The sequence below is a fragment of the Loxodonta africana genome, chromosome 5, assembly GCF_030014295.1.
Source record: "Loxodonta africana isolate mLoxAfr1 chromosome 5, mLoxAfr1.hap2, whole genome shotgun sequence".
Taxonomy (NCBI): Eukaryota; Metazoa; Chordata; class Mammalia; order Proboscidea; family Elephantidae; genus Loxodonta; species Loxodonta africana.
Genome location: NC_087346.1, coordinates 155982481 through 156006469, shown reverse-complemented (window position 1 = coordinate 156006469; position 23989 = coordinate 155982481). Strand labels below are relative to the sequence as shown.

The 23989-nt window shown below is 62.5% G+C and overlaps 1 protein-coding gene across 1 annotated transcript; it reads left to right on the top strand.

Moving 5' to 3' along the window:
- Positions 1-2878: 2878 nt before the first annotated feature.
- DGKQ (diacylglycerol kinase theta) lies at positions 2879-23808 on the top strand. Its single transcript, XM_064286103.1, has 23 exons — positions 2879-3137; positions 7546-7625; positions 11936-12035; positions 12467-12552; positions 12619-12744; positions 13457-13610; positions 13838-13912; positions 13984-14084; positions 14186-14424; positions 14576-14666; positions 14792-14846; positions 15057-15118; positions 15558-15708; positions 16197-16235; positions 16996-17111; positions 19147-19298; positions 19524-19672; positions 19981-20159; positions 20525-20625; positions 20817-20963; positions 21082-21193; positions 21278-21430; positions 21823-23808. The coding sequence occupies exons 1-23, from the start codon at positions 2879-2881 to the stop codon at positions 21925-21927; spliced, it is 2832 nt and encodes a 943-aa protein (XP_064142173.1). The 3' UTR covers positions 21928-23808.
- Positions 23809-23989: the final 181 nt, after the last annotated feature.

Genomic DNA, 23989 nt, shown 5'->3' with positions numbered 1-23989 from the left:
GAAGGGCTTGCACAGAAGAGGACATCGCACGGGCCGTACACATGGGAGAGACCAAGAGTCTAGACCCCAGGTGGGCGCTGTGTTCGTGGCAGAGATTTAAGACACTTTAAGGAGGCTTCAATGAAAAGCTGCTCATTGTTTTGGCAGATATTCCACAAAGTTCGTGGGAGGATTTGACTGAAGTGTTCTTTGCCTGCCATTTTAATTAATATGCTAGATCAGAAAGCACAGTCACAGTTCTGGCAGTGATGGTCAGAAGTGGGTTTTCTTTTTTTTAAAGATTTTCCCCGGCACCCTACTTTCTCATGAATAAAGGTTAGTCTTTATGTATTGTTTTCCTTAGAAGCCCTTGCTCTTTGGACTATGAGTGTCAGCAGGGGAAATCTCTACCTCCTCGCTGGTACCATTGGTGGGTCACAGGGCTCCGGGGGCCCAGAAAGAGCCCGCTCAAGACCAGCTCTGGCACCTGGTGGCTCTAGCAGCTGGCTCTCACCAGTGAACTGGCTGCCACTGGTGACCTGGCCCTGGGTGGGTTCAGGGGTATCATGGGGCAGAAAGTCAGGATGGGGCATTCTGAGATTAGGAGGAGGGGGTGGGGCCAGGGACCTGTAGCCTTCTGGCTGTGAAGGTGCACAGAAGAGGGGAGAAAGGCTGACAGCTAAGGGACTCAGAGGATCATCATCAAACTAACAATTCCACCGGCCCAGCATCACCATGATGACACCTCCCTGGGTATGGAGTGTCATTCAGAGGAATTCCAGGGGATGGGGTGCCTTTTCTTTTCCTTGAACATCCTGCCTCAGGGCCTTTGCCCTGGCCAGTCCTGCTGCTCTTTCTGCGGCCAGTGGCTTCTGGCCATTCAGGCCCTGGTCACTCTCATCCACAACTAACATCAGGTCACTTACTGGCAGTTCCTTGCTTGTTCATTTTGCAGTTTGCTGCTGTGTGCCAGCCTCCACGAAGGAGCTACACGCAGGCAGGAGTCTGTCACTGGCCACAGGCTCGTGCTCAGGGCCAGTGCAGTGTGCTCAGTGACCAGTTTCTGGACAAGTGGATGATGCCTCCTGGGGTGGGGGACAGAGTCTCCCCTCCTACCTTCTCAGGGGTCTGCCCTCTTGGTTCACAGCCCCTGTCCCTTGAGCCATTCCTGCCCCTGGAAATAGGCCCGGTCTTTCACTCCTGGACCCGCCCTCCACACCTCGCCCCCACTCCTGCACAGCCCTGTCTCTCTCCCTCCCTGCCGCCTCTCTCTGTGTGCCTTCTCTCTCCTTCCCTCTGCAGGCCCTTCTCCCTCCCTTCCAGGACCAGTCCTCCCTCTGTCCCTCCCTCCCTCCATTTTTTTACTTACCCACTCTTCCTCCCTCCTTCCTCCGCGGACACCCCCACCTCTACCCCCGCCCGGGGCTCCAGCTTTCCTGCTCAGCCTATGCAGCGCTTTTCCGCCGCAGCATTTGCGGTCACCACGCCCACCCCTAGGGACATCACGCAGCCCCCCTACATCACCAGCACCAAAGCCAAGTGCTTTACAGGGGCCACTCTGCAGAGCCCGGGCGGCGCCCCGGAGGCGCAGGACTCGGAGCGATTCACCGAGAACTGAAAGTTCCGTGGAAGGCGCGCCTGTCCACGCGGAGGATGGACAAGGCCTGAGGGTCATGACACAACCGCCGGGGTCAGCGGAAATACTTGGCTAGGGCTCGGAGGGAGGGATTCCGTACTCCTCGACCCTCCATCGGCAAGGCGATGGGTCTTGTGGGATCCCTTTAACAAACCAGCATCGGCCTGGCTCTGGAGAGCTAAGGTCGCCTGATGAAGGCGAGATGACAAGGTCACGCTCATGGGGACAAGGAGGCTTCGAGATGCCTGCGGGACAGTCACCGGGCGCTTCGGGGTGCTGCGCGCACCGCACTGTCAGCGTGTCCCGGAGCGCGGACCGAGCCGCCCCACGCCCGGCGCTGTCCACAGACTCCCGCGCCCAGCCGGGCACCGTGGGCGCGAGGGCGGCTGGTGCCGGCAGGGGGTGCGGGGGAGGCACACCCTTCAACGGGAGCTGTGTCCACGCGCTCTTCCTCTGATCCCCAGACAAGCCGGGCAGGGCCTGGCCGGTCCTTGGCTCCAATCCCCGGCCCCCAGGACCCCTCCCCCCCCCGACCCCACGCTAGGGTCCCAGGGTCCCTCCCTCTCCTCTGACCCCACACTGGGCTCCCAGGGTCCGTCCCCCATGACGCCACTCTGGGGGCCCAGGGTAGGGCTTGGCCCACCCCCTCCTCGCCCTCCCCCTGGGAGAGCCGGGGCAAGGCCGTCGGCCCACGGGGGTTCCCGCGCACAGGCGAGAGGCAGCGGGATCCTCAGGTGAGAGATGTCAGTTTGCGCAGCCGCAGGCCTGGCCGCTGCAGGTGCAAACGCCTCCGTCAGACTTGGAGGCCGCGTGCGGGAAGATCCCGGTTCCGGGTCCTACTGGAGTGGGGCGCAGACTCGGGACCTGAGGCCACAGTGACCGCACGAAGTCCACCCGGGACCAGTCTACTCGGGCCCTGCCCGCCAAGCCGGCCCACGCACCCCCAGAGCCCCGACACCTAAGCAGGGCGGGCCCCGCCCACCCACAAGCCCCGCCTCCCTCAGACCCCGCCCCCGACAGCCCGGCCCCGTCTGGCAAGACTCGGTCCTCAGGCCCCCCAGGCCCCGCCCAGGCCCCGCCCCAGTTCCCGCCCCGTCGCCCGCCCCCGCCCCGCGGGAAGCGCGCCTGCGCAGTGGCTGCAGGCGCAGTCGGAAGCCCCGGGCGGGGAGGCGGCGGAGCGACGGCGGCGTCCCAGCGCCTTCAGCTCGGACCCCGGCCTTTCGCCCGGCCGCCCCTCGGGGCTCGGGGCCGCGGGGCCGGGGGATGGCGGCGGCAGCCGAGCCCGGGGCCCGCACCTGGCCCGGCGGCGGCTCCCCGCGTCCGGGCAGCCCGGCCTCCAGCCCCGTGCTGGGCGGCGGAGGCCGCGCGCGGCCGGGACCCGGGGCAGAGCGGGCTGGGGCCAGACCCCCGGCCCCCGCCGCTGCGCTGGGCCACAGCTTCCGGAAGGTGACGCTCACCAAGCCCACCTTCTGTCACCTCTGCTCCGACTTCATCTGGGGGCTGGCCGGCTTTCTGTGCGACGGTGAGGCCCGCGACCCCCGCCCCGCGCCGCTTGCACTCCCTGGTGCTGGGGTTCCAGGACCCCCGACTTTGCTAAGGAGACCCTAGCTCCCCACACTCTCTACTGTGCCCGCCGGCCCCCTCCGTGTGGGACCTCCAGGACCCCAGCCCGCCCCAGGACCCCACACCAACCCCATCAGAGCCCCGGTGACCTTGTTCAGAGGCTGGGGCCCCAGGGAGCCGACTCCAGGGCGCGTCCGTATTCCTGCCCCAGAGCCCCATCCCAAACACCACCCTTCGGCCCCGATTCGCCCATCCCAGACTGGACACCTTACCTTTGACCCTGCCCTTCCCAGTAACGGGCTCCCCAGATCAGAGTCCCCTGGCAGCACGGGCAAAACCGGGCTGGGCCCCAAATGTCCCGACGGAGGTGTTCGTGTCCGCCGCTGTCCAGCGTGGGGGGCGTGGGAGGGGGTCCGCTGCCGGCACCGCTGGCCCTCGGCGTCTCTGTTCACTGAGCAGCCTCCTTGTGCCCAGGATCAGAGAGAGCATGGCAGGGCCTGCCCCGTTCTGGGGGTGTGTGGGGCCTGCACAGGCATTGTGACCTATGGCTCTTGGCTCAGCAGAGCTTCCTTCTCCGGGAAGTAGGGCAGTGCTGTGCACAATGCAGCACCGTGGTTGGGATCATACGGGGAGAAGCCGCCAGGGCTGTGCAGGGGCGGGTGAGCGTTTGCAGTGACTGGAGGAAGGGTGAGTCCCAGTGTCCTGCTTCACTCCCAGCAGCTGGGCCTGTGAGAGGCAGAGCTGGTCCGTCTGGGCCACCCACTGCTATGCCGGTGCCCCTGATGGCACGCTGCTGCCCAGAGGAGCCGAGTGCTGGCACTGCCCAGGCTCAGCCTCCTGGAGAACCGGCCGGCCGGGCCAGGACCTGTCATCTCTAGGTGCGGCGTGCCCTGACGTAGCCCCCACCCAGCTGCCAAGTAGGCTGGACTTGGCAAGGAGGGCCCTTTCCTCCTGTGTCTCCTCTGGGGGCCGGGCAGCGTGCATGCTTCCTGTGGACCAAGTCTCTCCTAGTCCGTTCTGCACTTCCAGGCTGCCAAGCCCAGGAGACCACAGTCCCTGTAGGTGTGGGGGGGGGGAGGAAGGCTGCTGCCCAGTGGAGGAGGAGCTCTTGGGCAGGATCTGAGTGTTTGTGCAGGAGGGAGGGGATGCTAGCGTGACATGCAGTGAGCATTTGGCACTTCCTGTGTCCTGCCCCGGGACTGGAGGTGGGACAAGGTGGGGAACCTTTTCCTCTCTCAGGAAGACAGGCCTTTGCTCTGGGGATGGACACATGGCCCGGGGAGGGGCCTGCAGAGGCGGCTCTGAGGGCCTGGGTAGAGGGGGCTGCCTGGCTACAGTGGAACTGGGGGGGTCCTCCTGACTGCAAGGAAAGCTGGGCCCCTGGGCTTCAAGAGGTGGCCTGGCCATCTGAGCATGGGGATGGCCCCCTGGTCTCCGTCAGATCAGGAACGCTGCACTGCCCGTCCCCGCCCATGTGTACTGGCTGGGTCATCTGAGGAGGAGGAGGAGAATGGGGCAGGTAGGCCAGAGTCAGCTCCAGGTTTGAGCTATACACAGGCCCCCCTGGACACAGAAGAGGTACAGAAGGTTAGACTGAAGCTAGACCTCAGGCTTCCTGCACTGACAGGAGGTGGTGAAGGCAGAGCTCTAGGTCTGAGGCTAGACCTCAGGCCCTCTGTACTGGTGAGGGGTGGTGAAGGCAGAGCTCCAGGTCTGAAGCTAGACTCCAGGCCCCCTGAACAGGTGAGAAGTGAAGACAGAGCTCTAGGTCTGAGGCTAGACCTTAGGCCACCTGCAGAAGGGAGAGGGGTGAAGGGAGAGCCCCAGGTCTGTGTTTATACCTAGGACTTCCTGCAAAGGTGAGAGTTACGGAAGGCAGAGCTCTATGTCTGAGGTTAGATCCCAGCTGCCGCTGTGCAGGTAAGAGGTAGTGAAGGTAGAACTCCAGGTCTGAGGCTAGACCCAGGACTCCCTGCAGAGGTGAGAGGTGTATAACACAGAGCTATAGGTCTGAGGCTAGACCCAGGACCCCCTGTAGAGGTGAGGGGTGCATAAGGCAGAGCTCTAGGTCTGAGGCTGGACTCCAGGCCCCCTACACAGGTGAGAGGTAGTAAAGGCAGGGCCCTGTTCTGAGGCTAGACACCAGGCCTCCTACACAGGTGAGAGGTGGTGAAGGCAGAGGTCTAGGTCTGAGGCTAGACATTGGGCTTCCTGCACAGGTGAGAAGTGTGAAGGCAGAGCTCTAGGTGTAAGGCTAGACCCAGTACCGCCTGCACAGGTGAGGTGCGTAAAACAGAGCTCCAGATATAAGGTAGACCCAGGACCCTCTGCAGAGGTGAGATTTACAGAAGGTAGAACTCTGTGTCTAAGACTAGACCCCAGGTGCCCCTGCACAGTTGAGAAGTTGTAAAGGCAGAGCTCTAGGTATGAGGTAGAGCCCAGGCCCCCTACAGAAGATAGATCTCCAGGTCTGAGGCTAGACCGAGGATCCCCTGCAGAGGGTGAGATGTGGTAAAAGTAGAGCATTAGGTCTAGGCTAGACCCCAGGACTTGGGTCTCTCTCACAAGCATGACCTTCTGCAGGTAGGGCTCTAGGTCTCAGTGGACTCAGGATCCCCTAAGCAGCTCATCAAGGAGTCTGGGTTTGTTACTCGGGAGGGGATGCTGGAGGCTGTTAACAGGGCAGCCATCCATCGGGGTGTTCTTCCCACATCTGGAGAGAATAGTGGGTGAGTCTCAGCAAGCCGAGGTGCCTGGCAAGGGTGTGGGAAGGAGTGCCCTTCTCCCAGTGGGGGCACCCAGGATGTGGGGCATGGGTAGCGAGGGCCAGCATTATCTCTATGTCCCAGGGGAGGAAGCCAGGCCGGCGCCTGCCTGCAGCTGCTGTTACCAGCAGAGCTGGTATAGGGTGCTGGGGGGAGGAAGCTGAGGGGGAGGGCAATTCCTCCAAGCTCTCCCCACTTGGGGAAGTTTTCTGTGGAGCAAGGCTGTGAAGAAGCTTCTGTCTGCCTCTCTAGGGACTGGTGGTTGGGGCGGCAGCAGGCTGGGGGCAGAGTTTGACATTCCCTGCAGGGTGGCCTGTCCGAGGAGCCTGCCTGTCTTCTGGAAGGCCTGTCCTTCCCTAGACCTGCCCTACTTCCTGGCCTCCTGCAGCCTTGTCCATCCAGTCTCCTCCCTGCTGGGCCCAGCCCCATCCCACCGCATGTGCACATCTCCCAGCTCCTCTTTCTCGCTGCCCACTCCCTTCCCCTCCCCTTCCCACACTTCTTCCCTCCCCCTTTCTGCTGCCTCATCTCCACCTCCCTCCCCTCTTGTCTCCTTTCTTCCCTCTTCCCCCACCTGGTCTCCTCTTTCCCCCACCTTAGCCCTCTCCCCCTTTTCCCACCTCCCTCTCCCTCCCTCTCCCACTTTTCCCACCTCCCCCTCCCTCCCTCTCCCCCTTTCTCCCCTTCTGTCCTTTCCTGGTCCTGCTGTGGCTGAGCCTTTGTTCCCTATGAGCAGAAGGGTGAGGCTTTGTGACCCTGCCCTGGCCCCATCTTGGACTAGAAGGGTGCGATGGGGATGGGCACTGGCTGCTGGCCGAGGTGCTGCCCCTGGGGCCCTGTGCAGGTTGTGGGGGTGTAAGTGCTCGCCACCTGGGGAGGCAGGGGTTCCTGTATTCTGGGCCAGGCTGGGGCAGTGGCTGGTGGCTGCTGTGAGCCCCTCCTTGGGCCAGGTCACCTGCCTGCCTTGGGCACGGCCCACAGTGTGTGGGAGGGGTGATTAGGGGTGTATGCAGTTGGGGAGGAGTGAAGAGAAGGGCGTTCCTGCCTCAAAGCTGCTTTGGGGGATTTTAGAAATACAGAAAGTTGTGAAGTGCTCATGAGTGCCCCGGGGCTGTCCTCACAGAGAGCTGGGAGGAGAGCCAGCCTGCCTCTGAGGATGGACATGGCAGGCCTAGGGCCCTGTTACTGTGTGTGTGTTCTCGTGTGTGCATGCGTGCGTGCATGCGTGTGTGTGTGTGTGTGATGGTAGTCAGAGCAGACCCAGAGCTGTGTTACTGTGTGTGTGTATGGAGCTGTCTAGGATCAGTCTTCTTCGCCCGCCCTTCCCCTACACGGAGGAGGTGGTGGGGGTGCTTTCCCCATTATTCACAGTGGCAGTGGCGGAGAGGGGGGTCTGCACCAACGCACCCACCGCAAGCACTGCCTTTCCCATCGGCCTCTGGCAGAGTGGTCCTCACCACGATGGGAGTCACGGCCTATTGCATGGTCTGTCTGCCTGTGCATCCTGCTGGCTGGGGCTCCTCCATGTGGTGGGAGCTGTCAGATGGGACGGAGCGGGGGCGGGGGGGGGGTGGTGAACTCACACAGCTCTCGTTCCCACAGTTTGCAACTTCATGTCCCACGAGAAGTGTCTGAAGCACATGAAAATCCCGTGTGCATGTGTGGCGCCCAGCCTGGTCCGGGTGAGTGCTGGTCGGCGGGCTGGCAGGCAGCTCGGCTCTTTTCTACGTCATGGTGCTGAGATATTTGCCATCCACCTTAATGCCGCAAGGTTTGTCCTGTACGTTGTTGAAAAGTAAAGAGATGGAATCAACCCAGAAAACCAAAGCCATTGCCGTGAAGTCGATTCCCACTCACAGCAACCTGCTCGCATAGGAAATGGGGTACTACTCTGCGGTAATTGTGGATATGCTCAACAGCCAGGTTGCCCCCTCAGGGAACTGTGCTGAGTGAGAAAGCCAATCCCAAAGGTTACACGCTGTATGATTCCACTTAGGGAACCTTCTGGAAATGGCAGAGTTACAGAGGTGGAGGACAGATTAGTGGCTGCCACGGATTCCTGGACGGGGCAAATGGTTAATGCGCTTGGCTGCCAGCCTAAAGGTTGGAAGTTCAAGTCCTCCCAGAGGCACCTTGGAAGAATGGCCTGTGACCTACTTACAAAAAATCAGCCATCGAAAGCCCTGCGGAGCAGTTCTGCTCTTACACACATGGGGTCATCGTGAATCAAAGTCTATTTGACTGCAGCTGGTTAGGGGTTAAGGAAAGGTGGGGTGCGAGGGGAAGTGGGTGTGGCTATAAAAGGCACCAGGAGGGATCTCGTAGGGGTGGAACATTTTGTGTCATGACTGTCTCAATGTCAGTATCTTGGTTGTGATCTTGTAGTTTTGGAAAATGTTTCTATTGGGGGCCTGGTGGCGCAATGGTCAAGCGCTCAGCTGCTAACCGAAGGTCAGTGGTTCAAAGCCACCAGCCGCTCTGCGTGAGAAAGACTTGGCGATCTACTCTGGTAAAAATTACAGCCTGGAAAACCCTATGGGGCAGTTCTACTCTGTCACACGGGGCCCCTGTCAGTGGAAAATCGACTCAATGACACCCAGCAGCAACACTACTGGGGGAACTTAGATGAAGGGTACACTGGACCTCTTTGTAGTCTTTTATTTTTCACAACTGCTTGGGAATCTATAAGTATCTCAAAAGAAAAAGTGTTAACTAAAATAAAAAAGCAAAGGGAGCTTGAGGAGGTCTTAGCAACCAGCCTTCTTTGTGGGTGCCCTAGGGACGGGGTGCATTTCCCATCTGCAGCCCACAGAGGTGCGTGGTGGAGATGGTAGCTGATGTTCAGGGGGGCTGACATTGGGGGCCGTCCGAGTGCCCCGCTTCATTACCCCTTTAATCCTCATAGCAGCTTCAGGTGGGAGGGGCCGTTGGCCTCACCCTCTACAGATAGCAGTGGAAGCTTCTGGAAGGCTGGACAGGGAGAGAGGTTCATGCCCGCCAGGGAAGCACTGCCACCCAGGGGGTCCCGCCCTCAGCTGTGTTCATTCTAGCCTGGTGTCCTGGGCAGCAGCCATGTGTCCCCTTTTGGGGGTAGGCAATGGAGTTTTAGGACTGTTGGCTTTTGCTGTCTCCTTCACAGTTGTAAGAGAGAGCCTGTGTGAATGTTTGCCATGTGTGTCAAGGTGCCGGAGGGGGACAGCAAGCCGAGCGTGTTGGGGCCCTCGTCCTTGGTTAGTATGTTGGGGGCCCTATTCCTAAGTCAGTGTGTTGGAGGCCCTGGTCCTTGGTCAGTGTGTTGGGGGCCCTGGTCCTTGGTCAGTATGTTGGGGCCTTCACCCTGGTTAGTGTGTTGGGGGCCTTCACCTTGGTCAGTGTGTTGGGGACCTTTGTCCTTGGTCAGTGTGTTGGGGGCCTTCGTCCTTGATCAGTATTGGGGGCCTTCACCTTGGTCATTGTGTTGGGGACCTTCATCCTTGGTCAGTGTGTTGGGGGCCCTTGTCCTTGGTCAGTGTATTGGGGACTCTGGTCCTTGGTCAGAGTGTTGGGGGCCTTCGTCCTTGGTCAGTGTGTTGGGGACCTTTGTCCTTGGTCAGTGTGTTGGGGGCCTTCACCTTGGTTGGTGTGTTGGGGACCTTCGTCCTTGGTCAGTGTTGGGGGCCTTCACCTTGGTCATTGTGTTGGGGACCTTCATCCTTGGTCAGTGTGTTGGGGGCCCTGGTCCTTGGTCAGTATGTTGGGGCCTTCACCTTGGTCAGTGTGTTGGGGGCCTTCACCTTGGTCAGTGTGTTGGGGACCTTCATCCTTGGTCAGTGTGTTGGGGGCCCTGGTCCTTGGTCAGTATGTTGGGGCCTTCACCTTGGTCAGTGTGTTGGGGACCTTCGTCCTTGGTCAGTGTGTTGGGGGCCTTCACCTTGGTCAGTGTGTTGGGGGCCTTCACCTTGGTCTGTGTGTTGGGTACCTTAGTCCTTGGTCCGTGTGTTGGGGACCCTCATCCTTGGTCAGTGTGTTGGGGACCTTCATCCTTGGTCAGTGTGTTGGGGGCCCTTATCCTTGGTCAGTGTGTTGGGGGCCTTCACCTTGGTCAGTGTGTTGGGGACCCTGGTCCTTGGTCAGTGTGTTGGGGGCCCTTGCTCTTCTGATCAGTATTCCACTCTGTGGATGGATCGTCATTTATTTATTTAGCCAGTTAGGTTTGCATTTAAAAATACTTGTGTTCTGAACTTTCTCCGCCACCCTTAACAGCAGAGAAGGTAGCATGGGGAATTTTTGAAGCCTCTCGGCTCTGCTTCAGAAAGAGTCAAGTTTTGCTACCTTTGCCTTGTCTGTCTGTGTGCTGTTGTTGCAGTATTTCCAAAGTATGTCTCTTTACTTCCTTAGTCTTCGCCCTGTGTCTCTGATACAAGTGGACGTTTTATAACGACAGTGCTGTTGTCACGTTAACGTATGTGACAGCATCCCTGATTGGTCTCCTGTCGAGTTGTTTCCCCCTTTCCCTGATTTGTTTCCTTTAAGCTGGGTGCTCCTGTTGGGGTCTGCCAGCGTGCACGGTGGTGTCTGGTCATCACCTTGATGTGTGCTTTATCCTAGAGCAGCTTCTCCTCTGCCTCGGACCCTCCTGTAGTGTCCACCTCCTGTTTTTGTCTGTTTCTCTGATCACTGTATGTCCTGTAAGCTGCAGCCAGCCCCAGAGCCCGATTTGATTCGGGGTCACTGTCTTGGATCTGAACACATCATGAGCCGTGGCAGGGCTGCACGTCCGTGTCACGTCTGGGCTGGCCCCTGCCCACTGTGCGCTGGTGTTGGCTGTGCGGCGGGGACTGCCCTCTCATCTGTGAAGTGGGGAAGAGCAGTGCCAGGCCACTGTGGGTAGCTTCACTGAAGTGGGCGGCCTCCAGCCGTGGGCGGGGCTGAGACCAGCAGTGGTCCAGGGGGCATCTGAACAGGGACTGGTGGACTCCCTGAGGGCCCTGGGGCCTCTGTCCAGAGCTGGCACCCTGAGGTGCTGCTGGTCTTGGGGAGGGGGCCGTGCTGGCAGGGGTGCCAGGTGCTGTCCCCAGCAGTGTTCGATGCAGTGAGGCCGACCATGTTGGTGTTGGTCTCCAAGCCATGTTCCAGAGGCCAGAGTACATGTAGGTGACTGGGTGTGCACCAGGTGTGCGTGGGTGGCCCTTCTCTGGAGGCAGACATTGATGGCCACCAGGTGCGTCCATGGGCTGCCTGCTCATGGTGATACTCTGGGCAGGTTTCTTGGCTCTGTGGAGGAGGCGCCTGAGTTGGTGGGGCTGTGGCCAAGGGTGGGCAGAGAAGGTGGCGGCCTGGGCCCAGGCATGAAGGTGCAGACAAATGGCCAGGTGGATAAGCCTCTGGCACTGGTGTGGGTCCCCAAGCTTCCGCACTCCCCTCCTTTCTCTCTGGCCTGTGACCCTGGTCCTCTCAGGTGGGCCCTGAGCCCAGCACTGCCCACCCACTGTATGGTGGCCTCCCTCCCTGTGCCATGTGCTTAGCATGTGTCTGGAAGTTACAGAGCCCTGTCCCTGGCCTGGACTAGCAAGGCAGCTGAAGGGGGCTTGCACCTCCAATGAGTCCTGGAGAGCAGGCCTCTGGGGGACACAACTGCTTCAGGACAGCTGGGGGACAGTAGGGCTAGGCCTCGAGTTTTCCAGGTGGGAGGGAGGAAGGAATGGCGTCATGGGCGGGAGGGGCTGCCTGAGCAGTCAGGGTAGGGGCAGCACTGTGTGGGGTGTGCACACAGGGTGGGGCGGGGTGGCCCCAGCTGGACCCCCGAAGGGGCCATGGGGTCTACACACTGAAGGACTGCTTGGGAGGGCATGGGGGGCTGCAGGAGTTGGGCAGATAGGTGTGGTGGTGTGGGCAGGAGCCATCTGAGGGTGTGGGACTTGGGGTGCTGGGCTGGCAGGTGGGGTGGTGGCTGGTGGGGGAGGCAGGGACGTGTCTGAGGCCACCCTCTGAGGCTGCACATGGCTCCCGCCAGGTCCCAGTGGCACACTGCTTCGGCCCCCGGGGGCTCTACAAGCGCAGGTTCTGTGCCGTCTGCCGCAAGGGCCTGGAGGCCCCCGCGCTCCGCTGCGAAGGTACTGCTGAGGGGGTCCTCGTCTCTGCTGCCCGAGGTGGTCCAGCCCTCCCCCAGGGTCCCGGCAGGGATATGGAGGGGTGACCTGGGGGGCTGACCAGCCCTGGCGCACAGCCCATGTCAGTAACTGATGTGGGGTGATCCTGAGGCTGTGCTGGGGCAGCGAGTAACTCAGAAATGCTTGTGGGGAGCAGGGTCCAGAGGGGCAGGGGGCTTGGGGGTATGGGTAAGCAGGCAGACAGGGAGAGACCAGGAGAGGTCAAGGAGGGAGCAGCCCCGTTTGGCCCAGGTATAGGATGACCCGGGTGGTGGGTGGTAGGGTCTGAGTCACACCAGCAGTAAGAGGCGGCGGGGGCAGGCTGGCATGGAGGAGGCCGTGGCCTGCCAAGGTGTGGGGGTGCTGCAGAGCCCCTAACCCTGCCCGCCCCCCAGTGTGTGAGCTGCACGTTCACCCCGACTGTGTGCCCTTCGCCTGCAGCGACTGCCGCCACTGCCACCGGGACGGGCACCAGGACCACGTGAGTGCCGGGGCACAGGGTGTGGGGGGTGCCAAGAGGGGCCCAGCTGACGTCACCCCTCCCCAGGACACGTATCACCACCACTGGCGGGAGGGGAACCTGTCCTCGGGTGCACGCTGCGACGTCTGCCGGAAGACATGCGGCTCCTCAGAGATGCTGGCTGGCCTGCGCTGCGAGTGGTGCGGCCTCCAGGTAAGGGCAGGGGAGGGCAGCAGGGGGTGGGGTCTCCAGGAGCCGGCAGGGCAGGGGTCTCTGAGTGGTGCAGCCTCCAGGTGAGGGCTGGGCAGGGCAGCAGGGTGTAGGGTCTCCAGGAGGGGGCAGGGTAGGGGTCCCTGAGTGGTGCAGCCTCCAGGTGAGGGCTGGGCAGGGCAGCAGGGGTGGGGTCTCCAGGAATGGGCAGGGTGCAAGGTGGGGGTCCCTTAGTGGTGCGGCCTCCAGGTGAGGGTGGGGCAGGGCAGCCGGTGGTGGGCTTTCCAGGTGCAGACAGGGTAGCAGGGTGGGGGTGCCTGAGTAGTGTGACCTCTGGGTGGGGGCGGGGGCTGGGCAGGGAGGGCGGAGTGGGGATCATTGAGTGGAGTGGCCTCCAGGTTGGGGAAGAGATGGGGCGGGGTATGTGGAATGCCCCCCAGGCCACCCTCCCTCCTGAGCCCATTTGCAGTGAGCTGTCTTTGAACCTCTGGCGTGGGTTTCCTGTTTGACAGTGGAGAGCCAGGGAGCTCTGCCCTGCTCCAGCCTGTGGGGTTGGCAGGCCGCTTTCGCGGGGTGTTTTCGGTCTGGGGTCTGGGGCGGTGAGCTCAGGGCATGGTGCTTGATATGGCCTGGAGGCGGTTCCTGGGGCCAGCCTGGACCCTGGCCGCCGGTGCCCACAGGCCCCAGCTGAAGCCTGTTGCCCTGCCACCCCCAGGCCCACCCAGTCTGCTCCTCAGCAATCACCCCCGAGTGCTCGTTCGGGCGCCTGCGTAGCATGATCCTGCCCCCCGCCTGCGTGAGCCTGGTGTCCCGCAACTTCAGCAAGATGCACTGCTTCCGCATCGCCGAGACCCCAGCCCCAGACCCAGGTAAGGCCTGTGGGCAGGCAGTGGGGCCCTGTGTCCTGTGGGAGGACGGTGTGGCTGCCAGACAGGGCTCATGGGGGGCAGGGGAGCAGGCAGGAGCAGGGGAGAGCCCACGGTGCCACAGCAGGACTGTGGCCTGAGAACTGGGCTGGGCCCCGGACTTGGGCAGGCTGGCGCATCCCTCTCCCCAGTGTGGATGGGCAGAGCTGTGTGTCTGGCCTTCCCCACAGGTGAGGGGGACGACAGCGTGGACGGAAGTGCCGTGGCAGGCCCAGGCAGGGAGGTGCTGGCGTCTCCGGAGTCCAGTAAGTGCCTCTCACTAGTGCTCGCCCTGTGCCCCTGCCCCACGGGCTCATGAGCACCTACCTCCGGCCAGGCAAGCAGACCCTGAAGATCTTTGACGGCAATGACACTGTGCGGCGCAACCATTTCCGTCTTGTCACTGTCCCCCGCCTTGCCAGGAGCGAGGAGGTGCTGGTAAGAGGGGCCCGACAGAGGGCTGCTGGCTGGACGCCGTCCCTGGGCGGGTTCTGCGCATGGGGTCTGGCCTGCCTGCCCAGTCTCCTTCCATCCGGCAGGAGGCTGCGCTGCGGGCATACTACGTCAGCGAGGACCCCTGCGACTTCGAGCTGCAGGCGCTTCCCCCGCCTGAACAGGCTGGCGAGAGTGGGGCCCGAGGAAAGGCCCGGACTGGTGGGGCTGCTGGGGATGAGGGCAGCCGAGGCCCCGGGTCCCGAGACCCTGTGCCTGAGGCCTGGATCATCCGTGCCCGGCCCCGCACCCAGGAGGTCCTGAGGATCTACCCTGCCTGGCTCAAGTGAGACCCCAGGCCAAGTCCCACGGTCTGCTGGGCCGGGTTGGGAGGGTAGAGGGAAGGGGTCCCTGTTGTCCTTGGGTCTGCTGGGCGGGATTGGGAGGGGAATGAGTGGTGGGCTGTGCCGTCCTGAGTCTCAGGGTCTGCCCTGCAGGGTAGGTGTGGCCTGCGTGTCCATCCGTGTGACCCCGCAGAGCACTTCACGGACGGTGGTGCTGGAGGTGCTTCCGCTGCTCGGACGCCAGGTGCAGATGTCTGGGGGCCTCTGTGGGCAGCAGGACAGGCCTCGCTCCCGGCCCGGGTCTGGGTGCCCTTGCAGGTGTCCTGGGGTGGTTGGGGGCAGGCCTGACACCCCACCTTCTGCCCCTAGGCCGAGAGTCCCGAGAGCTTCCAGCTGGTAGAGGTACTCATGGGCAGCCGGCAAGGTGAGCCCGGGGCCCTGTGCGTCTGGGCCCGCGGCCTTGGGGCTTTTCTCCTGGGGGATGCCCAGGCCTGCGGGCCACACCCAATCTCCTGACCCACTGGGCCCCGAGTCCTGGGAGCCCTAGGGCTAGGAACAGCCATTGGTGGAGGTGCACGCTGTTCTCTGGGGCGGTGACACGCAATGCTGACGGGGCTGTGCCATTGCTCTGCAGTTCAGCGGACGGTGTTGGCAGACGAGGAGCCCCTGCTGGACCGGCTCCGGGACATCCGGCAGGTCCGTAAGTGTGGACGCCATCCCACAGACCCCCGCCCCTGCTGTGGGCACATCCCCCTCCCCACACTGGTGGCCCCAGGTCCAGGTGGGCTGTGGTACCTGCCCTCTGTGCCACGTGTCCACTGTGGCTGGGACAGCGGGCTTGCAGCAGGGCTGTTGCCTCCGGCCCTGAGGCTGGGCCGTTTCCGCTTGGTCTGTACAGTCATCTGTTCCTGGCCGTGTGGCGTCCTGTGCCATGGATCTCCCTGAGGTCCCCACTGGCGAGGGGAAGGGGCTTGTACAGTGGAAGGAAGCCCCTTTGCTGTCTCCTCACTGTTTTTTCACTGTAGCTCAGTCCAGCCCGGGGAACCTCCCAGTGCCCCTTTATGCATGCAGAGCACTAAGGAGGGTGGTGGGGAATGTCTGCTGGTGCCTGGCTCTCAGTGTCCTCCCCCTGCAGACGTCCCTGCGGCAGATGAGCCAGACGCGGTTTTATGTGGCAGAGAGCCAGGCTGTGGTGCCGCACGTCTCCCTGTTCATCGGTGGCCTGCCACCTGGCCTTGCCTCCCAGGAGTATGGCCCCCTGCTACAGGAGGCTGTGGGCACTAAAGGTGGGCCCTTCTGGCCTGTCTGGGAACCTGGGGAGGTGGGGGGACCCCAAATGGCCCGCAGTGGGGACTGCAATGCCCTGTCCATTCCTGCCTTCCCCTGGATGTCGCCCTTGCTGTCCTCCTTGGCTCTGCCTGAGCCGGGGCCAGGTACTTTGTCCTCACCTCTAGGCTCAGGCCAGTGCCCCTCATCCAGGAGGTTTCTGTGCCTGCCAGCCTCCTTGGCCATTCCTGTCTGGTGCCCACCTCTGAGTCCTCCGCCCCTGGCCCTGGGGAGTCAGGGAGTGCTGTGGGGGGGCGTGGGTCCTGATAGGGAGCTGCTCCTGCTGGGCAGTGTCGGTAGGCCCTGAACATGGTGGTGGTGGGGAGGGGGGGTGGCTCGTCAGACCGGGCAGGGCTGCCGGCGGGGGGGACATGTGGGCTGCAGGGTGAGTGGTGCCCGTATCAGCCACGTGGAGCCCGGCGCCCCTAACCAAGGTCTGTCTTTGCAGCTGACGTGGTAGCTGTTAGTCATGTCTACCCCTCGCAAGGTGAGCACTGCTGGCCGGAGCTCAGGTGTGACTGAACGTCATTCCCTGGTTTTGATGGACAAGCCTGGATGACTTCCATCTTGGGGACCCCAGGGGGTCCTCACAGCTGCCTGGCATTTATCCTGGGCTCACCACTGTAACCCTCTTGCTAAAAAGGCTCTGCTCAGGAAACGTTTGTGCCAACACCAGTTCAGCCCGTGGGTTTGTGTCTTCTGTTATGGAAAATTTAAAACCCACGCAGAGGTGGGAGAACAGTACACTGCGCCCCCACCTACTGTCACCCCAGCTGTTACCAGCACCCTTCCGTTCTTGTGGGTGGGTTTTGCCCCTCAGGCTGACCCAGGAGGCCCTGGACCGTCGTGGGCCCCAGCAGGCAGGATGTAAGCTCCCAGTGGGGCAGGGTTCCATTGGGGTGGGCACAGTGGTGAGGAGGGCTGCCTGCCCTGCCTGTCCCATCACACCTCCTGTGGCTTCTCTCTGTCCACCCATGCTTATTCGGCAGATGTGCCCCGTCACTGCCCTGTGGTAGCCCTGGGCTTGGCCAGTGACCCCAGGCTCTTCCTGAGGGACAGGGAGGAGGGGACAGGGCTTTCCTGGGGCAGGTAGGGTACAGACCCTGGGTATGGTCTCCCTGGGTGGCCTGATCTGAGCTGGCTGTGGGCAAAACTGGCCCTTTTTGGCTGCGGGAGGTGGCCGAGGCCCCAGTCTGGGCCCCTGTGTGGACAGGCCCTGCTTTGGAGCTCATGGCCCACCTATGCAGGTGCCGTGGTGCTGGATGTTGCCTGCTTTGCGGAGGCTGAGCGGCTGTACATGCTGGTCAAGGACACAGCCGTGCAGGGCCGCCCGCTGACAGCCCTGGTGCTCCCTGACGTGCTGGTGAGTGAGCCCCGAGTGTGCCTGGTGGGGGCCCCGAGTGTGCCTCCAGCAACCTGCACTGACAGCTGGTTTTCAGACATTCAAGTGGGGAAGCTGGAGTCTCCATCCCGGTCCGCACACCTTCACTTTCTCAGGAGGCCTCAGTGGACAGACCTATCTTTTCCTCACCTTTGTTGGGCCCTTGGGCAGTGCCACCCAGTGTTGCCAGTCCAGGAAGAACATTGTCACCCTCCTTGTACCCTGAGGGGGTGAGGTCAGGGGCGAGCCGCCTGCCTGAGGCTGCCTGGCGGGTGAGTGGCCAAGCCCAGCCCGATTGCCCAGATAGCCAGCTCTGTGAGGACATGGTGGACTAACTGCCCAGAGCAGAGGGTGGGAGCAGCGGCTCAAGGCCCTGACCCCACAGGGACAGAGTGCTTCCCGCTCTGCACCTGCAGTGACCTCCTCAGTGGGGGGCATGTGTGTATTGGTGACCACGTGTGAGCATCCTCTTGGGCCCCTGTCCTCTTGGGTCACTGGGTACTGGCTCCTCTCACCTGGTGGACCAAGGGCCCCGCAGCTCTGTGCACAGGCCGCCTCTGGCCAGTAGGTGGCACTCACATCCTAAATACCTGACCTGCCTGGAGGAAGACCCAGGACCCCTGCCCTGCCCCACAGCCACCACTGGCTCCTCTGCCCTGATGGCCTAAGGTGTTCCTGGCTGTTTTGTCCCTGACCCCAGACCAGGAGAAGCCTAATTAGAGCAGAAGGAGTTTGTGTCTGCCTGGAGTAGGTGGGCACCTACCTGGTGACAGCGGTTAGTCCCGTTGTCCTGAGGGCGCAGCTGCAGGTGAGGGTCCCGGCTCCACGCAGAGCTGGGCCACAGTGCCAGTGCACGTTTTCTGTCTTTTCGTTAGCTGCCTGCACGTGGGTGAGCGGGTAAGTCCTGACTTTGGGGCAGCTCTGCTGCCATGTGGTCAAAGCGTGCCCCCAGTACATCCCCAGTGTGTCCTTGGTCTCAAGCCACGGCAGAGCCGTGTGCCGTTGACATCTGCCCTCTGTCTGAGCCCGGCTTGTCTGTCTCCCGTAGCCATAGCACTTTGTAGGACCCTAGCCCTGGTCCCCACCATTGTAGGGATTTGGCCCTGCTGTCTGTCCTGGGCATGCACCAACACTCTGGACTGAGCCCTGCACTCTGAAGGATGATGATATGCTGGGCTTGGTTGCCAGGCCTGAGGGAGCCATGTGGCTCCTGGTAGCTGCATGGGTGGCGCAGGAAGGGGTGCTGTGTGAGCGCGGCCAGGCGGGGCGCCTGGGCCTCCACGTGCAGGTGGGTCCACAAGGGGCAGGCCTCACCTGCGGGGTCCTGCGGCCTGGGTTCTCTGGCCTTGGGCTGTGGTGGGCCTGGGTGGGAGCGGCTCTATAAAATCCCATGTCACAGCGGGTGCCGCCTGGCCCACCTGCCTCACCCTGTCCCCGGGGCCGCCAGCAGCCTGTGGGGTGCCCGAGCGATCAGTGGTGAGGTGGGGCTGGTCACATGGCCTGCCTGGCCTCGTGTGAGGGTGTGGCCATGGCTTCCTTTGGAGAGTGCTGGCTTGACCTGGGCAGCCCAGAGTTGGGGGGCGGGCGCTTGGGAGTTGGGCTGGGTGGGTAGTCACTCAGTCGCTTCCCGGTAGGTGGGGCGGTCACTCAGTTACTGCCTGGCACGGGGACACAGTCACTTGGTCACTGCCCAGCATGGGGACATGGTCACTTGGTCACTGCCCAACATGGGGATGTGGTCACTTGGTCACTATCTGTCATGGGGGCGATCACTCGGTCACTGTCTGTCATGGTGGTGGTCACTCGGTAACTGCCCAGCAGCCCTGGGAAGGGGGGTGGTCACTCAGTTACTGCCTGGCAGGAGAGGTGGTCACTCCATCATTACCTGTCATGGGGGCAATCACTTGGTTACTGCCTGGCAGCCCTGGTAGGGGAGGCAGTCCCTGCCTGGCATCTCTGGTTGGGAGGTGGTCTCAGTGGCCCCTGCCCCTGCCCTAACCCAGCTCTCGTCTGTCAGCACATGAAGCTGCCCCCAGACTGCTGCCCCCTTCTTGTGTTTGTGAACCCCAAGAGTGGAGGCCTCAAGGGCCGAGACCTGCTTTGCAGTTTCCGGAAGCTGCTGAATCCTCACCAGGTCTTTGAGCTGACCAATGGGGGTCCTCTCCCTGGGTGAGTGTGGTGGGGCCAGGGCACATGGGGGTAGGCAGGTGGGCAGATGGGATGTGACTGCGTGTCAGGCTGGGATCCTCAGCCCTCCATGTAGCAGGAGCCTGAGGGTGTGGCGAAGGGGAGGCCTCTTCTGCCCTGAGACCCTGCCCTCCCCCTTCCCCTCAGTGGGGGTGGGCTGACTCCCAGGGGTGGTGGCGTGACATGCCCTGTCTCCCCCACTGCCAGGTTCCACGTGTTCTCCCAGGCCCCCCGCTTCCGGGTGCTGGTGTGCGGCGGAGACGGCACTGTGGGCTGGGTGCTTGGTGCCCTGGAGGAGATACGCCACCACCTGGCCTGCCCAGGGCCCTCTGTGGCCATCCTGCCCCTGGGCACAGGTGGGCGCAGCCAGGGGTGGGGGTGTGGGCCACGGGACTTGTCCTTTCTTGCCCTCGAGGTTTGCTTGAGGCCCTTGGTGGTCTCTGTCCCCGCAGACCCTCACACCTGTCCAGTGGTGGCCTCCATCTCTGCTGGTCCCCAGGCCCACCCTGTGCTGATCTCTGCCCCTGCCTGCCCTCACACCTGCCCCGTGGTGGTCTTAGTCCCCTCAGACCCTTTCTGCCCCATGGTGGTCTCTGTCCCCGCCGACCCTCAGACCTGCCCCGTGGGTGGGCATGGGGAGTCACTCTTCATCTCGCTGTCTCAGGGAATGACCTCGGCCGAGTGCTCCGCTGGGGGGCGGGCTACAGTGGAGAGGACCCCTTCTCGGTGCTGGTGTCGGTGGATGAGGCTGACGCTGTGCTCATGGACCGTTGGACCATCCTGCTGGACGCACACGAGGCCTGTGGCACGGAGAACAGCGTGGCCGATGTGGAGCCCCCAAAGGTACCGGTGGGGCACGGGCAGGAGGTACTGCCGTGTGCCTTCACCATGCCCACTGGAATGCTCCTCCCCCGCCACACTAGCACAGGCGCCACTGCCATCCCCGTTTACAGGGAAGGAAGGGCTCGCTGGTGATCATGCCCAGGCCTGGTTAGAGCCTTGGTGTGCCATGTTGCATGCTGCCATCCCTTGGGGTGCTAGGGAGCCACGTGGGATCAAACAGGGAAGTAACCACAGGCAGAAGGCAGCTCTGGCAACAGCAGAGGAGTTGGATTGGAGACGAGGTGGCTAGACCTACCTCTGGGGAGCCCAAGAGGACCTGGTGTGCGGTGACCAGAGTCCAGGGAGATAAAGTGGCTCGTCCCCAGATTGTACAGATGAATAACTACTGTGGGATTGGCATCGACGCGGAGCTAAGCCTGGACTTCCACCAGGCACGCGAGGAGGAGCCCGGCAAGTTCACGAGCAGGTACCACAGGAGCCGGAGCTAGAGCTTGAGGGGCTTCCTCAGGCAGGGCAGGGGCTGCCCCCCAGGGGCAGCATACTTCTGGGGGATTCACCAGTTGGGATTGGTGGAGCAGGGGACTGGCGCCCAGGGGCTGCTTCAGGCACAGCAGAGGCAGCTGCCTGATGACAGCAGGTCTACCACCCCACTTGCAGGTTCCATAACAAGGGTGTGTACGTGCGGGTCGGGCTGCAGAAAATCAGTCACTCACGCAGCCTGCACAAGGAGATCCGGCTGCAGGTGGAGCAGCAGGAGGTGGAGCTGCCCAGCATTGAGGGCCTCATCTTCATCAACATCCCCAGGTGCGGGTGGGGTGGGGCGCCCCCGAAGGGTCTGCTCTGGTTCCCTGTGGCAGGGTCTTGGGCAGGGCTCTGAGTCTCTGCCTCTGGGCCATGCCCTCGCTCTCTCCTCCTTGCACAGCTGGGGCTCAGGGGCCGACCTGTGGGGCTCCGACAACGACGCGAGGTTCGAGAAGCCGCGCATAGACGATGGGCTGCTGGAGGTGGTGGGGGTGACAGGCGTCGTGCACATGGTGAGCGGCCGGGCAGGCGGGCGGGCCACCCCGACGCCATGCTGTGGCTCCGGCTGACCCAGCTTGCCCCTCTCCCATCCCCAGGGTCAGGTCCAAGGCGGGCTCCGCTCTGGCATCCGCATCGCCCAGGGCTCGTACTTCCGTGTCACGCTCCTCAAGGCCATCCCTGTGCAGGTGGATGGCGAGCCCTGGGTCCAGGCCCCTGGCCACATAATCATCTCGGCCGCAGGGCCGAAGGTACGTTGGGCCTGGTGGGTGAGGTGGGCAGGACCAGGGAGCCAGTGCAGAGGGGGGCTCGGTGCGGGGCAGGCTGGGGGTGGGCGTGGGAGGTCATGAGGACCATGTAGGGACGGCTGAGTTCTTTTGGGTACTGCCTCTCGGTAGACGAGCACCCGTTGGCCCCAGAGAAGAGGGGTGTGCGGAGGCTGGACAGCGTTGTGCGTCGACAGCACGAGCCCAGCCTTCTCCTGCTAGCTGCAAGTCACTTAAGCTTCACTTCTCATCTTGGGAAAATGGGTTGAACATTCTAGTGTCCTTGGTGCTGTGTCAGCCATCCACACACGCGTGGCCCAGACCCTCGGCTGCTGATAGGAGCCCTGAGCCCCTCTGACATTCCCGCCTTGTGACAGGTCCACATGCTGAAAAAGTCCAAGCAGAAGCCCAGGAAGGCCGGTGGCGGCCCCAAGGAGGCCCGAGTGGACACATTCCCTGCCCCGGAGGGGGACACCAAATAGAGGTGGCTGTGGGAGGCTGAGGAGGGCCAGGAAGTTGGCCTGCACCCGTCCTGCCCTGCCTCCAGAGCAGCAGCCTCGTCCTGACTGTTGTCTTCCTGGGACCACAGGCCTGGGGACTTCTCCATCCCAGTCCTCATCCTGCACTGTGTCATGTGGAGGCCGCTGGGCTGGTAACATGCGTGCCCTGTGCCTTGCAGGGGAGCCGCTGCCATCTGGCTGTACAGGGCTCGGCGGGGCCGAGCTGCAGGCCTGGTGTCAGACATGGGACCTCCCCCCTTGCCTTCAAGCCCCTCGCAGGATGCAGGCAGCCAGTGGACCTCACCTCATCCAGTGCCCATTGGGCATTGCCTTGGATGGCCCTTGGGATGGTCGGCTCTGTGGAGGCCCACACTTCAGCTTCCCCTGCAGCTCCGGGCAGGTGTGGCAGCGCTGCCAGCTGCCCCCTAGGTCACTTCATCTGAGATCTGCCCCTTGCCGCCCCCCCGGCCTCCTCTCAGTCTGTCTCCTGAGCTCCTGACCAGAGGCACGCCCAGGCCCTGGTGGGTGTGGTGGGCAGGACGCACCGGAGTGGCAGGCTGTTTGGGGAAGGGTGCTTCTCCTTATCGCCATGCGGCCTGGGGGGGCGGGGGAGGGAGTGGAAGAGACCCCGTGCTGGCCCTCAGACAGGTGTGGCAGGTGCCCTCTCCCAGTCTGTTGTGCAGGCCAGGGCTGGGCTCCCTGGACGTTCAGGCTGTGCCTGGGGAGAGGGGACCTTTCTCCACCATGGGTCCTAAGGTTGGCAGGAAGCAGCCCCGCCAGCGGGTGGCAGTGTGGGTCTGAGCCCAGGAGCAGGTGGGCAGGGATTGTTAGGGACAGGCCTAGTGGCCGCCCCTCCTGACCCCCGGTGGGGTGTCCAGAGCAGGTGGAGGTCACCAGAAGAGAACCTGATGCAGGGCCCGCCATTGCCCAACAGCCCCTGGGGCCTGGAGCTCAGAGGCGGCTGTGGTGTAAAGAAACTGAGTGTGTTGAATAGCTATAGTCACCTGGGTCCACGTTACGTACTTCACATGCCTGTCTGCCAGCGAGCCGCATGGCAAGGGCCGGCTCTGTGCTCTATCGGCGCTTCTGGGCTTCAGTGCATAACCGCCCCTCTGGCTCCTGGCCCACCCAAGGTGCACATCCCCGGGACGGTGGAGCCCGTCAGGCCACAATGGGGGGAGCACTGTTGTAGCAGACGGCCCCCCGGGGGTGATTCCCAGGAACTCGGACCACAGGGGCGGATGCACAACAGCACACCTACCTGGGAGGTCTTCCAAGGTGCCCACCCATTTCCCCGGGACAGGTTGTCCCGTTGCCTTTGAAGTCAGGCTCGCACTGGCAGTGGTGAGGGCAGTGGGGACAGCCTTCGGGCTCCCCTGGGCTGGGGCACTGGCCTGGCACTTTGCCTGAATGTGGGCCTCAGCCTCAGGGATGGCTACGGGTTGACCCAGGAGCAATGCCTTCAGTGTAGGACTGGTCCCCTGCCCCATCCCTACCATGCTTCTACCAAAACCACACAAACGCATCGTGAGGCCGCTCTGTGGCGGAGCGCTCGCTTGTGTGCCTCCAGCGACTGCACGTGCCTGTGTTTATGCTATCTGTAACCCCTCCACCGGGTTTGTCGTGGTGTGGTCTGTGTTAGCTTTGCGAGCCACAGTGCCATGTGAACTTACAAACTGTAAATCACGGTCAGAGTGAACTTGTCCTATATTTAATGCGTCTGTCTGCACCCAGACAGGCTGTGACTGAGGTGGCGGGCAGCTCCGCTGACTACTTGCACTGACTGGAACCCTGTTCCGTGTAGCTTCCTGAATGTAACAGTAATTTATACCTGTGACAAATACAGTGCTGGGCATCACCATTGTGCTGGCTCTCCTGGTCTCTGTGTGCAACTTTCGGGGTGCCTGATGTTTGGGGAGGGGTGGGGCACCTGGGAGCCCCAAGGCCCTGACTGATCCTGGAGCCTGGACTCTGCATGTGTGGAGGGTGGGCCATGGTGGGCAACCCCTCAGAGAGGGCCGGCTTCACGGCTACCTGTCCCGGT

Excerpts from the sequence above, each read along its gene's own strand:
- DGKQ (XM_064286103.1), top strand. The coding sequence starts at position 2,879 with ATGGCGGCGGCAGCCGAGCCCGGGGCCCGCACCTGGCCCGGCGGCGGC. Across the intron at positions 12,553-12,618 it reads GGGACGGGCACCAGGACCAC|GACACGTATCACCACCACTG; the intron begins GTGAGTGCCGGG and ends ACCCCTCCCCAG. Across the intron at positions 15,119-15,557 it reads GGCTCCGGGACATCCGGCAG|ACGTCCCTGCGGCAGATGAG; the intron begins GTCCGTAAGTGT and ends CTCCCCCTGCAG.